At 38.8% G+C, this 23,130-nt stretch overlaps 1 protein-coding gene across 3 annotated transcripts in view; it reads right to left on the minus strand.

The window, feature by feature from the left end:
- Window positions 1-1,105: 1,105 nt before the first annotated feature.
- LOC140736964 (uncharacterized) overlaps window positions 1,106-23,130 on the minus strand; it is a 35,500-nt gene continuing 13,475 nt past the window's right edge. Inside the window, exons 3-7 of one of the 3 annotated variants that reach the window (XR_012101031.1) lie at window positions 16,709-16,845; window positions 5,920-6,057; window positions 5,708-5,779; window positions 5,456-5,576; window positions 1,106-1,449 (exon numbers count right to left, since the gene is read on the minus strand). Coding sequence is in view for 2 of the 3 variants with exons in the window: in XM_073063016.1 (XP_072919117.1) it covers window positions 5,417-5,576; window positions 5,674-5,779; window positions 5,920-6,057; window positions 16,709-16,845 (541 nt within the window). In the remaining variant the exon portion in view is untranslated. Of the gene's footprint in view, window positions 1,450-3,025; window positions 5,577-5,673; window positions 5,780-5,919; window positions 6,058-16,708; window positions 16,846-23,130 lie in introns of those variants that run through there. The other 2 variants (XM_073063017.1, XM_073063016.1) reach the window with 2 other exon arrangements.

Consider the following 23,130-nt stretch of genomic DNA (forward strand, 5'->3'; position numbering starts at 1 on the left):
GGATATGAGGGAACAAAGAACAGAGGGACCATGGCCCCTGCCTATCCATCCCCTTATTTATTTGTGCAGCATAAGTAGATAGATGGTGAAGGCTTAAAAATTTCTTCCCTTCATTAAGCAGGGCATAGCATATAAGCATGGGGATCATAGTACAACTTTGTAAAGCATTGGTTGGGCTGAAGTATTGTACGCAGTTCTGTTTGCCCAGTGATTGCATTGGAAAGGGTGCAGAGAGGATACATCAGGATGTTGTCTGGGATATAAAGTTGCAGTTATGAGGGCAGATTGTATGGGCTGGGTTTGTTTTCCTTGGAGTGGAAGATGCTTGGAGGTTGGGTGAATAATTAACAGAAATTTTTATCCGCCAGCAGAAGTGTCAATAAGCAAAGGACTTAAGTTTTGGGTGCAAGGGTAAGAGGTCCACCAGGGATCTCATGAAGAATTTCTATCACCCAGAGAGTGATTGGAATCTAGAATGCACAACTTGAGTGGGTGGTGGAGGAAGGTATTCTTACAATATTTAAGTTTTTGGTTTAAGTATCTGGATGAGTATTTGAGTCACCAAAGCACAGAAGGCTACAAGCCAAGTACCAGTAAAGAGTTGGTACAGATTGGTCTAATGACCAGCATGGGCATGTGGGCTGAAGAGTCCATTTCTGTATTGTAACACTTCATGAAATGCACAAAGTTTGAAAACTAAAAAGGACCCTTTGGAGTCTCATAGATCTTGTCCTGTGCAACGAGGCAAGTAAAATTAACAATCTCTTACTTCGGGATCCTTCTGGAAAAAGTGATCACAGTATAAACTGAATATCAATTACAATAGTTCAATCTAAAACCGGTGCATTTTACCTTTACAAGGGAGACTACAATGGGATGAAGGAGGATTTTCTGTGAAGACTGAAGTCTTTCCAAGTGAGTTTTCAGTGTTCAACAAATGTATATTCTCATTAGAAGCAAGGACATTTAAGGGTAGGAAGAGCCATCCCTTGGATAACGAGATGAAATAAAGGAAGGCATCAAACTGAAAGTTCATGAAAGTTGCTAAGAGTAGTGGAAAACTGGAAGATCAGGAAAATTTTAAAAAGAACCACAAAGAAAGCAATAAAGAAAGGGAAGATATATTTTGAAAGTACACTAACAAAAATATAACAAGAGATTGTAAAAGTTTTTATTATATAAAGCAGACAAGGGAGGTTAACGTGAACACAAATCCCTTCAAAGAGAAGACCAGCATGGACATGGTGGCTGAAGTATATTTGTTAATGCCGAAAAGGCTGAGAATTTGAACGATTATCTTGTTTCAGTCTTCACAGTAAAGATAGCTTCTGACATGCCAAATGTACATAGATGTTATGAATGTGATAGGTGGTAAGGACCTTGATACAGTTATCACTAAGGAGCTGGTCCTAAAGGTACTGGTCCCTGGTCCAGATGGAATCCCTAGAACTGAAAGAAATGGCAGAAGTTATAGAAGATAATTTACCAAAATTCTCTGGATTCTGGGCAAGTCCTGGCAGATTGGAAGGCAGCAAATATTACATTTAAAAAAGAATGTAGGCAAAAGTTAGATAACGATAGGCCAGTTAGCTAAACATCTGTAGTTGAGTAAATGCTCTAAGCTAATATTATGAAAGTAATAGCAAAACTTCTGGATAAAAAGGTTCCATCAGGCAAATGAAGCATGGATTCAGGAAAGGCAGGTCCTGTTTGACAAAATAACAAGTGTTTTGAGAATAAATCATAAGACCTTGGGACAGAATTAGGCTATTCAGCCATTGAGTCTGCTCTGCCATTCTATCAGAGCTGATTTGTTATTCTTCTCAACTCCATTGTCCTGCCTTTCCTCTGTAACCTTTGATGACCTTACTAATCAAGAACCTATCAACCTCAGTTTTCAATACACTCGATTACTTGGTCTCCACAGCTGTCTGTGATATTGAATTCCACAGATTCACCATCCTCTGGCAAAATAAATTTCTCCTCTGTCAGTTTTAAAGGGATATCCATATATTCTGAGGCTGTGCCCTCTTGTCCTGGATTCCCACACAATATAATGAGCTCAGTGGATAGAAGGCAACAGGTAGATGTTGTACACTTGAATTTCCAGCTGGTGTTTGATAAGATGTCACATAGAAGACATATTCATAAGACAAGGATGTGCGTAGTTAGGGGTAATGTATTAGCATGAATAGCAGATTGGTTAATAAAAAAAATATACGGTATTAGCTTTGGAGGTAGTGCCGAGATTAACCAGGTTCATTCTGAAATCTGGAATTAGCCTATGATTAGAGATTGAGTTATCTGGGACTAAAACTGCTGGAATTCAGAGGAATGAGAGAGGATTATATAGAAACATATAAAATTATGAAAATGATAGATAAGATAGAGATAGGAAAGTTGTTTCCATTGATATGTGAAACTAGAACTAGGTGTCATATCTTCAGTTTTGGGGGAGCAGATTTAAGACAGAGGTAAGAAAGAACTAATTTTCCCCAGAGTAGTGAATCTGTGGAACTCTCTGTCCAGAATAGAGGCTACCTCATTAAATACATTTAAGACCCAGTAAAATATATGTTTTGCATTGTTGGGGAATTAATGGTTATGGGGGAAAGTCAGGAAGGTGGAGCTGAGTGGAAGGCCAGATCAGCAATGATATTATTGAATACTGGATTAGGCTCAATGGACCAGATGGTCTATTCCTCTTTCAATTTCTTATTCTATTATCACTGAATAAATCGCTTCCTTGTGCCATGTACTAAACAATGATATTGTCATTCTCTTGCATAAAGAATACTCTGCTGACTTGAGATGAATATTTATAATTGCTATCTGACAGAGCCCATTGGGCAGAGTTAATCCCTTCACTCAAATTTTAGCTGGTCAAACAAAACTGGATATCATAAGATTAATGCTAACTCTATGAAGCAAGTAAGCCAGGTACCCTTCAAAATAAAGGTAGATGGCTCAAAAGATATGGAAGTATTAACACAGAAAAGTGCAAATGAAGAACAGCACATGTTAATCTTGATTTTTATTGAAGCACTGAAAAAAATTGCAGAAATAAATCATTAAGTACCACAGGTAAAACAGAATATTAACAATTAAAAATCAACAAAAGTACCAAAAGAAAATCTGGTTAACACATATCCCGCAATTTCAATAAGGACAAAATGAGCCTGTTTCATTGCATGTAGATGAATTGAACACTTTGCTATTAGAAGTAAGGAATTACGTGCCCAACACAGTTAAATCTAGTTATGTGCATTTTTACTAAGAAAACTAATTATTGTTAAACCTATGGCTGCAATTGAGAAGAAATTCATTGGTTTTGTTTGCATAAGGATGGCCTTTAAGACTGCTTCTGCTGACAATGCTGTAACATTGTTATAGCATTGTTGTTGTTCCTCCCTGTGCCTTGTGGGGCATCAGTGGCAACCCTCGCTGCTTCCTTAGCACTTGTCCATTTTTTATGAGGCCAAGTTGCTAACTCGATGCTCAGCTCTGCACGGATAGAAAGCATGTAAAGAGCCAGCAAGATTCAAAGCGGGGCCACTCACCTCAAAGACTGGTACGGATGTTACTACATCACCAGCCGGCCCTGTTATGGCATTACCACCAGTTAAGGGAGAGTCCAAAGGCACATTTTCCTTATTCCACCTGGGGCTCATACCCAGAGTGCTTTAAATAGCATATGATGGCATGTTGTTAGCTGGATCAGGGATCAAGGGAAAGGATACACTGCCTGTACTGGTGGGCCTAATAAAGGAGGTCCACAAGAGGAGGGCTTTTCCATTTGTAATGAGCAGAGTGTTGTCTCCAATCCTTCTCCTGTCCAATGCCACATTTATACAATTTCAGAAGATAACAATGGATTCACGCAAGTGGCACCTAGTTAAATCTGCATAATAAAATTGATTACATAACATTAATGTACAAGGTTCTTCCTCTAGATGTTGAAGTTTTAAGGACTAATAACTCTTTGAGAGCAATTTCAAGCTTTACGGTCAGTTGCAATTACCTGCTGAGGGAATCAAGATGGGATCTTCAGGAAAAGCAGTTGTTTAATTCGCGCTCAGTGTGAGGTAATGCCTGATAAAGGAGTTATGTCCATGCTAGATACTACAGTTTGGAGACCTATTAAAGCACCACTTAAAAAGCCTTCTAATGCTCACTTAAAAGGTGCATAGTATTACAGTTCTTCCCCATCTTGTCAGGACTAAGTCACTGGTTGATCATTGGTATATTTCTAGGAGCCCACTTGTTCTGGTGAAAATCGAGAAGAGGACTGAGGCTGGGCAGAGCAGCAGCAATTGCTAAGGAAGGATAGGAGGCAACACTTTGCTCATTGCAAACAGAAAGACCCTCCTTAATCAGGACAACCAATTTCACAGACAGAGTATCCTTTCCTTTGATCCCCAGAAGAAAATGGCCTGGCTGAATAACGTCAAGAATGAAACATTTTAACTTCACTATGCCTTCTCTGCTGAATATATTAGATTTCATTGTATCTTCTTTGATCCAGGTGCAGAACTTCATTCTTCCAACAAATATTTAAAGATTATATTTACAAAATAATATTTTACATTATATAAAACTAGAATGTTTTAATTCATCATGCCCTCATCCACCCTTGTCAACCATATAGCGAAAATCCATGTCAAACTTTGTAAAAATCTCAATAATCCTCAGTTAATTCTTCAAAAATATCCATCAAATAAATAACATTTATCCTACATATCTTTGACTGATCTCAACCTTTTTAAATGAATATTTTATCAACATTCTGGCTCTTAAAGCAGCACCAAAGTTATCTATTAAATTTCTAAATTAAGGGCAAAATCATTCTCGTCTCCTCATGACGTAATGTTTTATGGGACAAAATTTAAAAAAGATTTAAATTCAAATCTTACTGCAGAAGCAGAAGATATATCTGGTACGAAAATGAGTTGTTGAAATAATCCAGCGATCTTGATAACAGAATTATGTTGGTTCTGTAAATAGAATTCGAATATATGTTTGGCTTGATAGCTATTTCATCTGAAAGCACTGTTCTTGTATAATACCGTACTTCTGATGGGTGGAGCAAGATCTGTTTGCCCAAAGGTGAACAATCAAAGCGTAACATGAACAGTTAAGGCTTGATAAAAGTATTCTGGTATCCTGCTGAGACTATTTAACATTTCTGACTCACTGGGATGACCTCTGTTGCCAGATTGAACTACTATATTGGGCTTGTGTGAAGAGGATTAATTGCATTTATCTTTCACCAAATGATCAAAGCATTAAATTTCCAAATGAAGCTTAAATTAACCCTGTCTTAAAGGAAAGTATTTCATTCACATCCAAAATAAAAACTTAAGGATTAAAAGAGAGCTTACTGACTGTTAATTATACAAATATACTTCAGCAGAAGTTAATGCAATTGAAGACAATTGGAAAGCTGGCTACGAACATTTTGTGTAGGTGATTCTCGATCCTTGGGTCTGAAAACTCTCGGTTTATGCACTCTGGGTGGCATTCTTGAATGTGGTTGTTGATCTATTGCTGGTTTTTCATCTGAGGGATAATGTTTCCTACAATGTTAAAGAAAAATTTTAATATCTTGGTCAGGGCACTTCTGACCACTTCTATTGCTCTAAGCTAAATTGAGGTCATGATGAAATTTCTTACCGGTCCCTGAAAAAATGCAAGTAAATCAAGTAACCTAGTGCAATGAGGAGAAGCAGTATCACAATACATCCAGTAGTCATAGCCGATGATGCAGATTTATTTGTACCTGCAAAGAGAAGCAGAGAAATTTTTCAGCATTTAAGTGTAAACGTCTATTTCAAGGATTAAAATATTTACATTTAAACATGCGTACACTTATAATAACGTAAACTAGAAGCCATGATGTTAAAAAATTGTACTACTTACTTGTAGCACATTGACAGAAGTCTCCAGAATATCCAGGGGAGCAAATGCACACATATCCAAGTGAAGTCTCTGGCCTTAAAACACATTTTCCATTATTCAAGCATGGATGAGCACCACAACCATGTTTCTCCTTAATTACTAAAGCAAATAAAAATATAAAAATTATAATTTGTTCCTAATAGTTTAAATATTCTTCTAATATGTCCATACAAGAGGGAAGAGATTAACACAAAAAACTAGGTTTGGGAAAGCAAAGCTTAAAGGCCAAGGATTACAAAAAGAATCTGTTTCTATTGGGTTTCTTCTTCCTTACTGCTTCACTAATAAACCTAATTCAAACAGTCCTAGAAATCCTCCAATCAAACAAACAACAGTAGGCTTGAAATATGGATTAAGAATAGACTCATTAAAGATTTGTGCATGGATTACTTTGATCAGCTTATGACCCTCTACAATTATTCTCAATCTCGACAGGTAGTACAACCTGAGGCATGGGGAACATTTTGAAAGAGCATGATCCTTAAGATTTAAGATGGCATTAGTGATCATGGAAGTCCAGATCTGTTGCAGTTCCAAGGAATGCCAAATTCAGAAAGTGCAAGTTTGTGAGTGGCGTCTCTGGCACTTTGACTCCAAGATTTATATTTGGATATTATTTATTGTGAAACTATGTGATAGAATAGTCAAGGATGATTATCGTCAGTTATCTCTGCAAATTTATGACAATCTGGGTTTGGGTTTATACCCAATTAACTGCAATGATGATGTACTACTGGCTGTATTCCTAAAAGGATGAGGAATCAGATAAGTCACTTACAACATATACTTCATGATTTAAAATTAGAACATCATGATGCTCCTTATAGACTACAGCTTGGCACTGAATACTATTGTCCCCTCAAAACTACTCATTAAGCTTCAGGACCTTGGACTCAGACACTTCCTTGTGCAATTAGATCTTCGATTTCCTCACTTGCAAACCCCAGTCAGGTCAGATCAGCAACAACGTCTCCTCCACAATCTCCAGCAGCACAGCTCCACAAGACTGTGTGCTTTGTCCTCCACTCTCATCAGTTTACACTTATGACTGTGTGGCTAAGCATGGCTCGAATGCCTTATTTAAGTTTGCTGATGACAGCACTATCTTAGGCTGAATTAAAGATGGGGATGAATCAGCATATAGGAGGGAGATTGAAAATCTGGCTGAGTGGTGCCACAACAACAACCTCTCACTCAATGTCAGCATCACCAAAGAGTTGATTACTGGCTTATGGAGAAAGAAACCAGAGGTCAATCAGCCAATTCTCACTGGAGAATCAGGGGTGGAGAAGTTTGGCAACTTTAAATTCCTCGGTGTTATCATTTCAGAGGACCTGTCCTGGGCCCAGCACATGCAGCAAGTGTAATTATAAAGAAATCACAGCAACACCTCCACATCCTTAGGAGTCTGCAAAGTTTCAGCATGGCATCGAAAACTTTGTCAAACTAATATAAATGTGTGGTGGTGAAGATATTGACTGGTTGCATCATGGCAAGGTATGGAAACACCAGTGCCCTCCAACAGAAAATCCAACAATATGCAGTGGATTTGGCCCAGTCCATCACAGATAAAGTCTCTCCACCGTTCAGCACATTTACATGGAGTATTGTCACAGCATCCATCTTCAGTGAACCCCACCATGCAGGTCATGCTCTTTTCTTGCTGCTGCAATCAGGAAGGTAGTATAGAAGCCTCAGAACTCACATCACCAGCTTCAGGAACAGTTTTTACCCCTCAATGATAAGGCTCTTGAACCAGAGGGGATAACTTCGCTCACCTTCACGTGCCTCCTCACTGAACTATTCCCACAACCTATGGACTGTCAAGGACTGTTCATCGCAGGTTCTCGATATTTATTGCTGAGTTATTATTTTCTTTTCTTCTTTCTTTTTGTACTCGCACAGTTTGTCATCTTTTGTACATTGGTTGAACGCTCTGTTGATGCAGTCTTTCATTGATTCTATTATGGTCATTGGATTTTTTTTTGAGTATGCTCATAAGAAAATGAATCTCAGGTTTGTAATATGGTGACTTATATGTACTATGATAATAAATTTACTTTGAACTTTAAATGATATCCTTCTATAAAATCAAAATCACATAACATGTTAGTACCTTACAGAATATATATAAATATATAACCTATTTCATCACATGACTAGGTCAACTCTTGCTGGTCATGGCCTAATGTTCCAAAGGATTTGCTGGAATTTATCCATAGAAATAAGTGCAGTAACAGAATGTGATCTTGCTGGGATTCCCCAAGAATTGTGCTGAGAAAATGGTCAACCAAATCTTATTCAAAGTAAATTTGTTCTCGAAGTACATAAATGTCACATATACTACCCTGGGATTCATTTTCTTGCAGGTATTCACAGTAAATACAAAGAAACAGAATGAAATGAATGATAAACATACACAAGATAGACAATTGACCAATGTGCAAGGCAACAAACTGTGCAAATACAAAAAGAAAAAGCACAAAATAGCAACAATAAATAAATAAGCATTAAATGTTGAGAATGTGAGATGAACAGTCTTTGAAAGTGTCCGGTAACATTTCAGATAGTACCTAAGACACCATTCATTTCAATGGGGAATTATTGTCTTCCACATTCTGTAGATTGTTTTTTTAAAAACTTATTTTACTTCAATGTTTGGAAAGTTATTTTATATGTTTTGATTTTTAATTAACTATTTTTTCCAGATGATCCAATAACTCACATCAATTTTAATGCATTATTAAAAATATTTATGAATGTCAGAGGCATTTAAAAAACTGTTACTTTTAACAGAAAACAAAGCTTTTTTCTGACAAAAACATGTTTTTGGGATAAGCCCAAATCAACATGCCTTCTGGAACTCCAATCATTCTTAATTCCAACCCAATCTATACACTTGTTGCAAAACAACAAATTTCACAACATATGCCAGTAATATTAAAGCTGATTCTGATTCCACATCTTTTCTGACCCAATTTTCTTTACATCTTACATGGCCTGGTGGGAAAATTTACTGACTTCGGGCTCAAGCCCACTAGTGAAAACTGCCATTGAATCACTGCCAACTGTTTAAAACAGCCAATCCATCTTGCTAATATCCTTCAGATGAAAAACTACCTGCTATTCTTACCACAGTGTGGCTCAAGAATCAACCATATTGGTGAGGTCTAATATTTTCCCAAACTCAGCAGGCAGCTATGTATGGTTAATAATGTTACTTAAATGAATAAATAATAACAATATTATATATATATATATATAGATAGATAGAGATGGAGCTTTGGAGCGATGGCGCCTAACGGCGACTTCTTTACTTGCATCTTCGGAAACAGCTCTATTTCTATCTTTAATATCTCTATTTTTCCCTTTCAGAGTTCTTTTGAACACCCTGACACAGGAGTTACATGCTGACTTCGGTTCTTTGTGGGAATGGGATCCACTCTCGGGCTCTCACGACCAGCCGCTATTCAATATAGCGAGGACGCGGTCTAGAAGACTAGCGCGCCGTCAAGGTTCCAGGATTTCGTGGCTCTGGAGGCAGGCGGACTAGAGGTCGGTGCCTCTGCAGGAAACTGGTGTGTCGTGGGAGACGGAAGATCAAAAGCAGCGAGCTGGCTGTGTGCCCAGAGACCCGAGTTCTTTGGGCACAAAGCTCGGAAGAAGTGACGCAATGGACTTTTAACATTGTAAATCAGTGAGTTGTTTGTCATGTCTCCCCTCTCGCTGTGAAACAGGAACACCTCTTTTTCCCTTATTAGGGAGACAGAGCCTGTGGTATGTTGAATTACCTGTGAACGAGTAGTCTTGGGGTACTACAAGTCTATGTCTTTATTGATGCTTTGCTGCACACTTGAGTGCTCGGTGGGGAGTGCCGATGCTTCTATTGCTGGTGGGGGGGTGCTGTTGCCTTGCTGCTGTTTGTGCATGGGTGGAGAAAGCTGGGGGGGCTTTCGGGTTCTAACATTTAACTATTATTCATTCTTTGGGGCATTCCTCTGTTTCTATGGATGGTTGTGAAGAAAATGAATTTCAGGATGTATATTGTATACATTTACCTGACATTAAATTTATCTTTGAAACAATAAAAAACACTGACAGGTATCTTCAAAGGGTCTACACTAGCATTTTCTTATCATTCAGGAGAACAGGTAATTCAAAACCCATTAGTTTCGACAGCTGCAAGGTAATTAATGTAATTTAAACAAGTAAATGTACCAAGATACAGAGCTCCTTCATGGATTTAGTGATCATATACAAGGCTTCTTCAAACTCATTTTATATCAAGTGCTGAAATTGCTATTAAACAGTAAAGTTGTGTGTTATGATTGGTCTAAGCTGATAATGTAACTTTTAATAGGCACCTTGATATTACTGGAATGTGTGGGGCATAGAATGATACGGAATTAATAAGTGGAATTAGTACAGACGGGATTGGATTGTATAACTTATTTCCCTTCTAGTTGAACTTTCTTAAGCTTGTTTGTATTTTTATGTAATTACAAAATTGTTCAGCGATTGTTCAGTGTGTTTTTAATGTTTGCAATTACCTCTTTCTGGAGGCAATTCATCTTTATGGTGGTGGCATTCGCATTACTTGAAAAAAGGCATCAATATTGGTTAATTAAGCAATGGGATTTGAAATGGAATTTACAGTTATCAACAATCTGGCATAACAGGACCAAACCACTTTGGATTAGTCTCTCGGTCTCTTTCTCTTTGTCTCGTTGCTTTCCCCATTCCTTTGTTCTTTTAGCACAGAATAAAAACGGCTGTGAACGACAAGTTTTATGCCTCACTCTTGACTTCTGAAGAACCTCAGATCAAAAACGTCAGGTTTCAATAATGGATGTGATGGTCAACCTCAACAAGATGGGCCTCATTTATAGTTTTACAGCACTTCTACGCTTTGCAAACTCTATAACCGTAAATCAAACTGGCAGAAGTAGTGATTGTGCCGAGTTCACAAAAATTATCCAGGGCATTTTCTGGAGTGAAATCCTATGTAACCAATGTGTTTAAATTTTTGAGGATGTGACTAAACACACTGCAGTAGATGTAGTATATATGGATTTCAGCAAGGCATTTGATAAGGTACCCCATGCAAGGCTTATTGAGAAAGTAAGGAGGCATGGGATCCAAGGGGACATTGCTTTGTGGATCCAGAACTAACTTGCCCACAGAAGGCAAAGAGTGGTTGTAGACGGGTCATATTCTGCATGGAGGTCGGTGACCAGCGGTGTGCCTCAGGGATCTGTTCTGGGACCCCTACTCTTCGTGATTTTTATAAATGACCTGGATGAGGAAGTGGAGGGATGGGTTAGTAAATTTGCCAATGACACAAAGGTTGGGGGTGTTGTGGATAGTGTGGAGGGTTGTCCGAGGTTACAGCGGGACATTGATAGGATACAAAACTGGGCTGAGAAGTGGCAGATAGAGTTCAACCCAAATAAGTGCGAGATGGTTCATTTTGGTAGGTCAAATATGATGGCAGAATATAGTATTAATGGTAAGACACTTGGCAGAATGGAGGATCAGAGAGATCTTGGAGTCCGACTCCATAGTACACTCAAAGCTACTGTGCAGGTTAACTCTGTGGTTAAGAAGGCATACGGTGCATTGGCCTTCATCAATCATGGGATTAAATTTAGGAGCTGAGAGGTAATGTTGCAGCTATATTGGACCCTGGTCAAACCCCACTTGGAGTACTGTGCTTAGTTCTGGTCGCCTCACTACAGGAAGGATGCAGAAACTATAGAAAGGGTGCAAAGGAGATTTACAAGGATGTTGCCTGGATTGGGGAACATGCCTTATGAAAATAGGTTGAGTGAACTTGGCCTTTTCTCCTTGGAGCGACAGAGGATGAGAGGTGATCTGATGGAGGTGTATAAGATGATGAGAGGCATTGATCGTGTAGACAGTCAGAGGCTTTTTCCCAGGACTGAAATGGCTATCACGAGAGGGCACAGTTTTAAGGTGCTTGGAAGTAAGTACAGAGGGGATGTCAGGGGCAAGTTGTTTTTTTTTATTAAACGCAGGGTCTTTTAAGAGACTCCTTGGATAGGTACACGGAGCTTATAAAAATAGAGGGCTATGGGTTACCCTAGTAATTTCCCAGGTAAGGACATGTTCGGCACAGCTTTGTGGGCCGAAGGGCCTGTATTGTGCGATAGGTTCTCTATGTTTTTTCTAATGTGAGAACAGGTTATTTTGGACCTTAATTTGTGTAATGATATTTAGTTTGTAAGCAACCTCTAGGAAAGAAAAATGAGCATATGATAAACACAAGTTTGTATTCATAGTCCGAAAAAGGCGCAGGCCTATCTGACACTGGAAGTCTGAACTTAAATAAAGCCAATTACTTAAGCAGATGCTACATGGAATTGACAAAGTATTGCAGAATTAGAATCACAATGTTTATCTGCAGATAATCAACAAACACTAAAATAAATATTTCATAATTCTCAATGAATGTACATTTCTTTGAAAACTGAAAACCACATGGGAGCAATTATTGTCTGCACCTAACAATGAAAGTTAATGTTTGTGTTAATAGAAACAAATCGGGGGGGGGGGGGGGAGAAATCAATGCCATCCAATAGTCTGGAAAATATGGCCGTGCAACACCACCACCAACTGTAGGGTGCCTGATTATTGGATTTTCATGGTACCACATATGTGTAACAGTATCCAATGTAAAGACTTGAGTGTTTCTTGAAGATAGCCAAAAATGATCAAAATTGATTAAAAAGGACAAAGATTATATAGAATACAGGTCAGAAGTAGAGAAAAATACTGTAGGTGCTTTTAGAGCCATGTAAAAAGGAGAATAAGTAAATGCATAATCCTTTAGGAGCAAAGGCATGAAAAATAATAAGGAATGAAAGAAATGGCCTAGGCATTAACCACATTTTCTTCTTGCCTTGAGTACAATAAACTGAATGTCGTAGAGATCAGGGAAACAAAAGTTAAACTTGAGAGAAGGATGATGAGAGGAGACATGATAGAGGTATACAAGATATTAAGAGGAATAGATAGAGTGGACAGCCAGTGCCTCTTCCCCAGGGCACCACTGCTCAATACAAGAGGACATGGCTTTAAGGTAAGGGGTGGAAAGTTCAAGGGGGATATTAGAGGAAGGTTTTTCACTCAGAGAGTGGTTGGTGCGTGGAATGCACTGCCTGTGTCTGTGGTGGAGGCAGATACACTAGTGAAATTTAAGAGACTACTAGACAGGTATATGGAGGAATTTAAGGTGCGGGGTTATATGGGAGGCAGGGTTTAAGGATTCGCAAACATTGTGGGCTGAAAGGCCTGTACTGTGCTGTACTATTCTATGTTCTAAAATAATGCTGAGTAATTAAAGTAACATTTATAAGATAGTACTTAAGAAGTTAAAGGGTGAAAACCTTACAAACCAGCTGACTTTGCCCAGATTCATCTACAGTACAGTTATGAAGAGCTTGTCACTGAACCAGTTAAAACATTGTTGACCACCTTACAAAACTCACGAGATTCTGGAAGAAACTCAAATAATTTTGAATACAGTAATATAATACCACTCTATGGACAAGGAAAATTATAACATGTTTGGGCAGAACTAATTTACTCTACTGATGTAGTTGGTGATAGTTTGTTATCTAAGGATGAGTGTTTTGAAAGATATGTAACTGTATGATATGCCTGCCATGCGAATAGCTGGGTGTGTAAGCTGTAGGATTTGTGAGAGTGTTGTGGTAGCAGCAGGTTTTTGTGTTTATCTATGCAGTTGTTGGTAGTTGGGATTTAATACTTTGGTCATTGACTTGCATCAGTAGTGAGGTCATTAATCTTCTTCCCAGCAGCATCATTTCAACTCATCTTGCCTCTTCTCTTTTTATTGAACTGGCTGTGTTGACTAAACTGTCCTCCACTTCCACATACTTTGTTCCCCCAAAGTCACAGCTAACTCCTTGACTATTCCATCTGACATAATCCAGCTCCTCTTGTCATTTCAATCAAAGTTCAAACCATGAAAAATTAGTTCCTTAGATCACCCAAAACAGCTTGCTTTTTTATGCACCCTCTATGAATTTTCCCAAATCTTAATAATGACTGTATTTAACTACTTCTTTGTTTCAATGTTCATTGTCATACTTCATTAATGGCTCACCTGCTGAACCATGATCTGACTTCCATCTTTCATATCCTTATTCTCCCCCTGTTGGATCAAAACAGTCTTGAAATTCAATATGCAATTTGATTCAAACCAAATTCTGAACCTATATTCCCTTCCAGCGCATAATCACCTATTTCTATCACAACAACTATCCACCTTGGCTCGTCTGAGGCAGAAACTGTCTCTCAGTTTCAGATTTCATTATTGCAGTGTTGGCTGTCTGTCCTTTTCTCAGTATTCAAAGATCAAAGTGTATATATAACACAATTTACTACCCAGGGCTTCATTCTATTGTAGGTATTCACAATATAACAAAGAAATGCAATAGAATTAATGAAAAACTACAGACAAATGAAAATTGGTAAACAATCAATGTCCAAAAGAAGATAAAATGTGTAAATACAAAAATAGTAATAGGTAAATAGATAATACCGAGAACACGAGTTGTGGTATCCTTGAAAGTGAGTCCATAGGTTGTGGAATCAGTTCAGTATTGAGGTGAGCAAAGTTTCAGGAGGCTGATTGTTGACAGATAATAACTATTTCTGTACTTGGTGGTGTGGGACCTAAGGCTTTTGTACCTCCCCCCGATCAAAGCAGTGAGAAGAGACCATAGCCTGCATGGTGAGGCATGGCACTGTATTCCAATTCCTCAAGTCTAAAATTTCACCCTTTTTAAATAGACACGATCTCCACCTTCTCTATCCCTGGAATATCCTTAGTCCAAGTCATCAACTAACTCTACATCTCTCATTTTGTGTATTCTCTAATCCTGTCACTCCATAATTAGCCTTTAGTTACCATTCCAAACTTAAGGAATCCTTTCCCTAATTTTTCCTTAAAAATCTATTTAATAAAATTAGTTTCAATACCTTATCCTTTGGCCCGCTCTGATCCTGAGACTTAACTTACTACTTTCATATACTAAATGTACATATACACATACATACACGCATATACATATATTTTTAGTAACGGCAACATATAATGACAATTGAAGAGTGCAGAAAAACAGACACCAGCAGAGAAATTCAGCTGAAGTGCCCTCTCAGAGAATCTTCTCTCGTTCAATTTTACATCCTATAAGTAATCCTCTCACTCCAATTTCAGCAAACCCTGTTGTATATTTGCTACTTTCTACTCTTCCCTAACCTCACTCCCTCTAATTAGCATTCATACACCTCCAAGATGTTTGATTCACCAAGTCTGACCTCTTATGCAATCAAGCTTTTAATTGTGTGACAGCATCCAGCCACACTTCAGTTATTTAACACTAAGCTCTGTATTTCCATCCCATGCCTGTCTCTCTTCTTCATTCTTTACATTGCATTCTAAAACCTTTGTTGGTCACCTGTCATAATATATAATTAATATGTAATGAGAAATGATGGAACACCTTTCCCACTTTAATAGATGCTTTATAAATACAGATAACTGTTGCTTTTATCCATTGATGCAAAGTGGTGAGAGTAGAATGCCTTTTGTATGATAAATATTTCAGGCCAGTGAGAGGGAATAAATCTGCAGGGCTTTGCATTTTGGAAAGCTGATTTGGCTCTGTTCAAAAACATAACCATTCTTTCTAGTTTGAACACATGCCCTTTTCTCACTGTTACCATCAGGTAGGAGGTACAGAAGCCTGAAGGCACACTCTCAGAGATTCAGAAACAGCTTCTTCTCGTCCGCCATCTGATTCCTAAATGGACATTGAATCTTTGGACAGTACCTCACTTTAAAAAAAATACAGTATTTCTGTTTTTGCACATATTTTGATCTATTCAATATACACAATATATATTTACTTGTTTTTTATTATTATTTTTAAATTATTTATTTTTCTCTGCTAGATTATATATTGCATTGAACTGCTGCTGCTAAGATAATAGATTTCACATCACATGCCGGTGATGATAAACCTGATTTTGATTATCATTTTGAACTTGACTTGCTGAACATTCCCAGACATTTTTGTTTTTATTTCAGATTTCCAGCATCTACTTTTTTGAAAATAAGTTCTCTGAGTTGAATACTACACTCTACAGGAACTCGAGCCAACCTTTCTTCCTCCTCTCCCTCTTTTAAGTAGAGGTCCCAAATGAACACATCAATCTCAACTTGATCACTGTTCCTCACTGAAAGCCTGATTTCTCTTGGTGATCTGACACTCCACCATCAATCATCATGGAAGGTATCCTTCCTTCCCAATCTATGAAGATCTAATTTTTGGCCAATGCACCAACATTTCTACAATCATTTATTTCTAATCTCAACTTTGAGTGAAGATTCTCCACCAGAGTCCCCAACCACCACTCCAAAGCTCGACAAGGACAATGCTTCCAGACCTGTACGCTGGTAACATAGGACCCTTGACAGTATTTTGCATTTCTCCCTAAAACACCCGTTTGCATCCCTTAGAAACTGAGACATTTTCTTAAATTGCTCATGCTCAGATAACTCAATTTGAGAAACAAAAGGAATTTTTAAATATGCATGCTTAAGCTAAATATCAATTTAAAAATTAGTTTATATGCACATGAAGTCTGTTAAAATACCACTTAGAATAGCTGAAAATAAATTATGATAGCACCTTACCTGAAGGATCATATCCTCGATACTTAAGTGGCTCAATATTAATCATTTTAATAATTTTTTTATTTTCACCCAGGTTTTGTAGAATTACTTCAACAGAATTATATGGAGGTGCTGGTGCATTGCACCATAGTTTATCCCTATAAATAAAAAAATGTGTTAATTACAATTACATTTTCCCTGTTTCCTGTTGTTCCTCTTCAGAATTCTTATCAATCTCCAATTACTAAACTGCAATAAAAAAATCCTTTACAGCCAGTGTTTGCAAAATACATGTAATTCTGCAACTATATTTCAAAAGTATATAATCTTTGAAAATAAAAATCTGCTGATGCTGGAAATCTGAAACAAAAACAGAAAATGCTGGAAATAACCAGTAGATTCGGCAACTTCTGAATGAAGATAAACAGTCAATGTTTCAGGATCAACACACATAAAAGGCTAGAGGAACTCAGTGGATCAGGCAGCCTCTAAAGAAGGAAATGAACAGTCAACATTTTGTGCTGAGACCTGTCTGGTCTGCAAAATGTTTCAGGTCTATAACTGTTAAGAACTTATTCTGATCTGGCTAGAGCTTACACACCTCACAGGAGTCATATTCTTCAACTGGTCTGTGCTTGCACCCTTATCATAAAATTTATGCAGTTTCATTCAACTTATTCAAAGTGTCAGAGTGTCTTTTAATTCCCATATCTATGAAATCCTTACATAACTTGTTTGAAGGGATCTAAGCTATTTCTCTACCATTTCCTGTAGTAGTAATGTCCACTTTCTGATCATTATTTTGAGTTATTTCTCCTGGCATCTTTAAGGAACTGATGAGTACTGATGTCATTTTTATAATCCTTGGTTTTTTTGTAGTCTCTTCTGGGTGAATCCAAAAATCAATGGTCATGAATCCAAAATAACTAATTCATTCTAAATAACCTCCTGTCCTTACTCTCTGCTTCTTGTTTTAGATAAATTTGCTGTTCATTAAACTGTTTTGCCTCAATTGCTGTCCTGATCTATTCTTATAAAATTGAACTATACTATGTATTATCCTTGAACATTCTATCTGTTCACTCAAGACTTCCTGTGGACCTCCTTTCACAAAAAGAGCAAATTCCAACTTGTTCATTTCTTCAGAATTTTTCTAACCTCCAAGATAGCAGTAAAATTTTCTAATCTTTTTAAAAATTTTACAATGCAGTTTTGTTTGAAGATTAAAACTGTGCATTGTACACCAGGACCTGAGAAAATGTGATCCTATCCTTTGCAAATTCTGAAAGAGCAAAATCATGTTAAATTCTACACCATTAGTATTTCACTGTTGAACCGAGAAGCTACTTTTGAAGATTTGCTTTACTGTATTCCTCAGTTCCTAACTTCTTAAGATTTCCTTCATTGTACTCCTTGATACTTAGTAGTTTCTCATTTTATGAAACACAGGTGTGTTTTCTCATCTTTTCCCAAAACTTATTCCCTCATTTTGCCTCCATCTTCCACTCTGTGCTCCAATTTACCTAGGTTAACTCTTGACCCTTTTCTTGATCTTTGTTTCCATTTTCTATTGACACCGTTCACAAACTCTGATTCCCACAGTTACCTTGACTATACCTCTTCCTACCTTGTCACGTGTAAGAATGCTATTCACTTCTCTCAGTTCAAAGTTTCAAGGACAGAGAAAGTGCAGTATGCTTTATGATTAACTCCTCTCGTTGCACAAATGTGGCGGTTCTGCTCCAGTCTTACTCACCCAACCTGAGACATCTAGTGATCAAGTGTCGTCCATTTTATCTGTTGAGGGAGTTTTCAGCTATCGTCCTGGTAGAGGCGTACATTCCACCTCAGGTCCGTGTTGAAACAGCTCTAAATGAACTGAGCGACGTGATTAACAGGCATGAAACAACACACCCTGATACCTTTCCTATAGCTTTAACCAGGCCAGCCAGAAAAAGTCCCTAATTAATTATCACCAACATGTCACTTGTGGAACCAGAGGAGTTAACACACTGGAACACTGTTATACTACCATTAAGAATGCTTATCATGCCATCCCATGTCCACTGTTTGGAAAGTCTGATCACCTGGCTGTACTTCTACTCCCAGAGTATATGCAATGACCGAAGACTGCAGCAACAGTAGAGAGGACCAAGGAGGTATAGAAAAGGAAGGGGGAGGAGTGCTTACAGAACTGCTTTGAGTCAGTGGACTGGACAGTATTTAGGGATTCAGCTTCAAGTCTGAATGAGTATGCCACAGTTGTCACTAACTTCATTAAAACCTGTGAGGATGAGTGTGTGCCTTTTATAAAAACCTTACATTCCCAAATCAAAAGCTGCTGATGAACCTGGAGATTTGTAGTTTGCTGCGGGCTAGATCTGCAGCATTCAAGTCTGGTGAGCCAGGACTATACAAGGTGGCCAGGTACAACTTACGGAGGGCTACCTCAAGAGCAAAAGAACAATTCCAATGGAGGTTAAAGTTGGAATCCATGCACGTCAACTCTGGCAGGGTTTTCAGGCCATTACTTCCCACAAAGTGAAACCTAACATCATGAAGGGCAGTGACGTTTCACTCCCAGGTGAGTTCAACATCTTTTCTGCACACTTTGAAAGGGAGAATAAAACTTCAGCTATGAGGATATCTGCAGCATCAGGTGACCCTGTAATCTGTGTCTTGGAGGCCAACATCAGAACATCTTTCAAGAGGGTGAACCCTCACAAAGTGAAAGGCCCCAGTGGCACCTGGACCCACTGTATTTTTCCTAAATGCCACGATAGGTCTACAGCGGATGCGATCTCACTGGCTCTTCATGTGGCCTTGGATCACCTGGACGATACTAATACTTATGTGAGGCTGCACTTTATTGACTACAGCACAATCATACCTTCCTTTCTGATCAAAAACCTCCAAAACTTGGGCCTCTGTATCTCCCTCTGCAAATAGATCCTTGATTTCCTCACTGGAAGACCACAGTCCATGCGGATCGGAAATAACATCTCCATCTTTCTAATAAACAACACTGGTGCACCTTTAGGATGAGTGCTGGGTGCCTAGCCTACTCCTCTACTCTCTCTACACTCATGACTGTGTGGCTAGGCATAGCTCAAATACCATCTATAAATTTGCTGATGACACAACTGTTGTTGGCAGAATTTCAGATAGTGACGAGAAGGCGCACAGGAGTGAGACAGGTCAGCTGGTTAAGTGGTATTGCAGCAACAACCTTGCACTGAACAGGAGTAAGACTATAGAATTGATTGTGCACTTGAGAAAGCACAAGACAAGGGAACACACACCAGTCCCTATCGAGGGATCAGAAGCGGAAAGAGTGAGCAATTTCAAGTTCCTGGCTCTCTGCGGATCTATCCTGGGTCCAACATCTCAATGCAGTTACAAAGAAGGCGTGGCAATGGCTACGTTTCATCAGGAGTTTGAGGAGATTTGGTATGTCTCCAAAGGCACTCGCGAGTTTTTATGGATGTACTGCAGAGAGCATTCTAACAGGTTGCATCATCACCTGGTACGGGGTAGGGCAGTGCACAGGATTGAAATAAGCTGCAGAAAGTTGTGAACTCTGCCATCTCCATCACAGGCACTAGACTCCCAGCACCCAGGACATCTTCAGGGAGCAATGTCTCAAAAAAGGCATCAGGTGATGGCAGAGCTCAGGAGGAATGATGGTGCCTAATGGCAACTCCTTTGCTTGCATCTTCTGAAACAGCTCTATTTCTACCGTTAATATCTTTATTTCTCCCTTTCAGGGTTCTTTTGAAGACCCTGACCTGGAGTTACATGCAGGCTTCAGTCCTTTGTGGGAATGGGACCCATTGTCGGGGTTTCACTTCTGGCTGTTATTCGACATGCCAAGGAGTCGGCCTGAGAGGCGACCTAGTGTTTGGAAGCCTAAGATCTCCGGGCTCTGGAGACGGGCGGATTGAGGGTCGGTGTCACAGCAGGAGACTCGTGTGTCATCGAGGAGGCCGGAAAATCTTTCGCTGTCGCCCGAAGACCCGAGGTCTTTGAGATCTTTGGACACAGAGCTTGAAAAAAGCAACAAAACGGACTTTTAACATTGTAAACCAGCAGGCTGTTGTTGTGTCTCCCGCTCGCTGTAAAAATGGGGGACACCTCCCTCTCTCTTGCCATGGAGAGAGAGAAACTGTGGTTTGTCACGTCGGATGAAATGTGAAGCCTTTGGGGTAACTTTGATCGGTGTCTTTGCTATTGCTTAGCATACGCTTGGGCTCAGTGATGGTACCGATATGCTTATTTTTGCTGGTGGTGGTGGGGGGGAATTCACTGCTTGCTGCTGCTTACACACAGGAGGGGGAACTGGGGGGGGGGGGACCTTGGGGTTCTCACATTTAACTGTCGCTCATTCTTTAGGGCATTTCTCTGTTTTTGTGGATGTTTGCAAAGAAAAAGCATTTCAGGATGTATATTTTATACATTTCTCGGACATTAAATTCGACCTTTGAACTTTTGAAAAGGCAACATCCATCATTAAGGACCTCCATCACCCGGGACATGCCCTCTTCTCATTTCTACCATCATGGGGGAGGTACAGGAGTCTGAAAGCACACACACTCACCAATCAAGGAACAGCTTCTTTCTGTCTTGCCATACAAGGCCCCCTAGGCCTGAGTCAACGTAGTTAGTTCTTCCTGCCTGCTATTAGATTTCTGAATATTGAACTGATAAACATTACCTCACTACTTCCTTTCTCTTTTTGTACTAATTACTTAATTTAACTTTTAAACATATATGTATACACACACACACTTCTTACTGTAATTTGTGGTTTTTGTTATTATGTATTGCAATGTACTGCTGCAGCATAACAACAAATTTCATGACATACGTCAGCGATATTAAACTTGATTCTGACTCTGCTTCCTTCATCTCTGCTGCATCTTTCTGCAGGATGAGGTTTTTCATTCCAGGACATCCAAGATAACCTCTTATTTTTGTTTGAAAAATGGGGATTCCATTCCTCTACAATCAATGCTGTCCTCACCCACAATTCCTCCATTTCCTACAAAATATGCCCCTACCCTAACCCTGTACCCTCTCCCCCAACATAACAGGGTCCTTACTTATTACCCTCCAAGTCTGAGCATTCAACACATTATTTTCTATTCCAGTTATGAAGCCCTGAATAATGCAGACAGTCACACTGTCCTTCAGAGCCAATTCTAACCTTCATTCTTTGGGATTAACTTTCTATTCTAAATTTAATGTCTTTTGGTCTAACCTTTCCTCATATGCAAACTTTCAACCTGGAAAACAACCTAGCTAATATTCTCTGAACTGCCTTCAAATCAATTGAGACCAGAATTGTATGCAGTACTTCAGGAATGTTATCAAAGTTATATCAAGACGTCACTGCTGTTGTTCTCTGTTCTTTTTACAATAAAGATTGACGCTCCATTTATTTTACGACTCACTTACTTTGCCTACATGTAATATGTAGGATGTCAGAGATCCTACAACACTTAGTAGCCCCTCACCATTAAAACAAAGTTCCACTTTCCCATTTTACAAAATCAATGCCCAAATTTTTGCATATGCATTTAACCCACCTATGTGACTTTGCAAACTATTGTGTCTTTTTCACAACTTGCTTTCCCACTTTTCCTTGTGTCCTCACTGAACCTGGCAACAACGAAACAATTCCTCTAAGTTACTGATATAGGCATTAAATGGTGAAGACTTGATGATTTTGTAAAATTTATTAAGGACCAGATAACCTTTTATTTTAACACTAATACATCACCTGAAGTGCCATCCCAGATTGTCTGGGATGCCATGAAAGCATATCTGAGGGGTCAAATAATCTCTTACACAGCAAATCTCAACAGAAGATCCCGTGCAGATCGATCAGACCTCATTAACCAGATTAAAGATTTGGATCAAATATATGCCCAAACTAAGAACCCTGAATTATACAAGAAGCGTATTGAACTCCAAACTAAATTTAACCTTCTGTCCACTCAACCTGTCGAACGCCAACTTCTCGAAAGCAAGTGTCGCTTTTACATTCATGGGGATAAGTCTGGTAAATTCCTAGCCAATCAGCTGAGGCGCTCCAAAGCCAAACAACATATTACAAAGATCCAGAAGGAGAACAGAGACTTTACATCGGATCATTTAGAAATTAATGACGCATTTAAAAATTTTTATTCTCGGCTTTATTCCTCTGAATCTCTGAATGACAATATCTCTGTTGATCAATTTTTACAGAATCTGAATATCCCCTCACTCTCATCTGATTTCAAAGCCAAACTCAATGCGCCTATATCATCAGAAGAAATATCTTTTGCAATTTCTGCACTGTCCTCAGGGAAATCTCCTGGACCGGATGGGTTCCCTGTAGAATTTTATAAATCATTTTCCTCACTTCTTTCTCCTCAGTTACTTTCAGTATTATCTGACTT

This window comes from Hemitrygon akajei, chromosome 12 (assembly GCF_048418815.1).
Source record: "Hemitrygon akajei chromosome 12, sHemAka1.3, whole genome shotgun sequence".
Taxonomy (NCBI): domain Eukaryota; kingdom Metazoa; phylum Chordata; class Chondrichthyes; order Myliobatiformes; family Dasyatidae; genus Hemitrygon; species Hemitrygon akajei.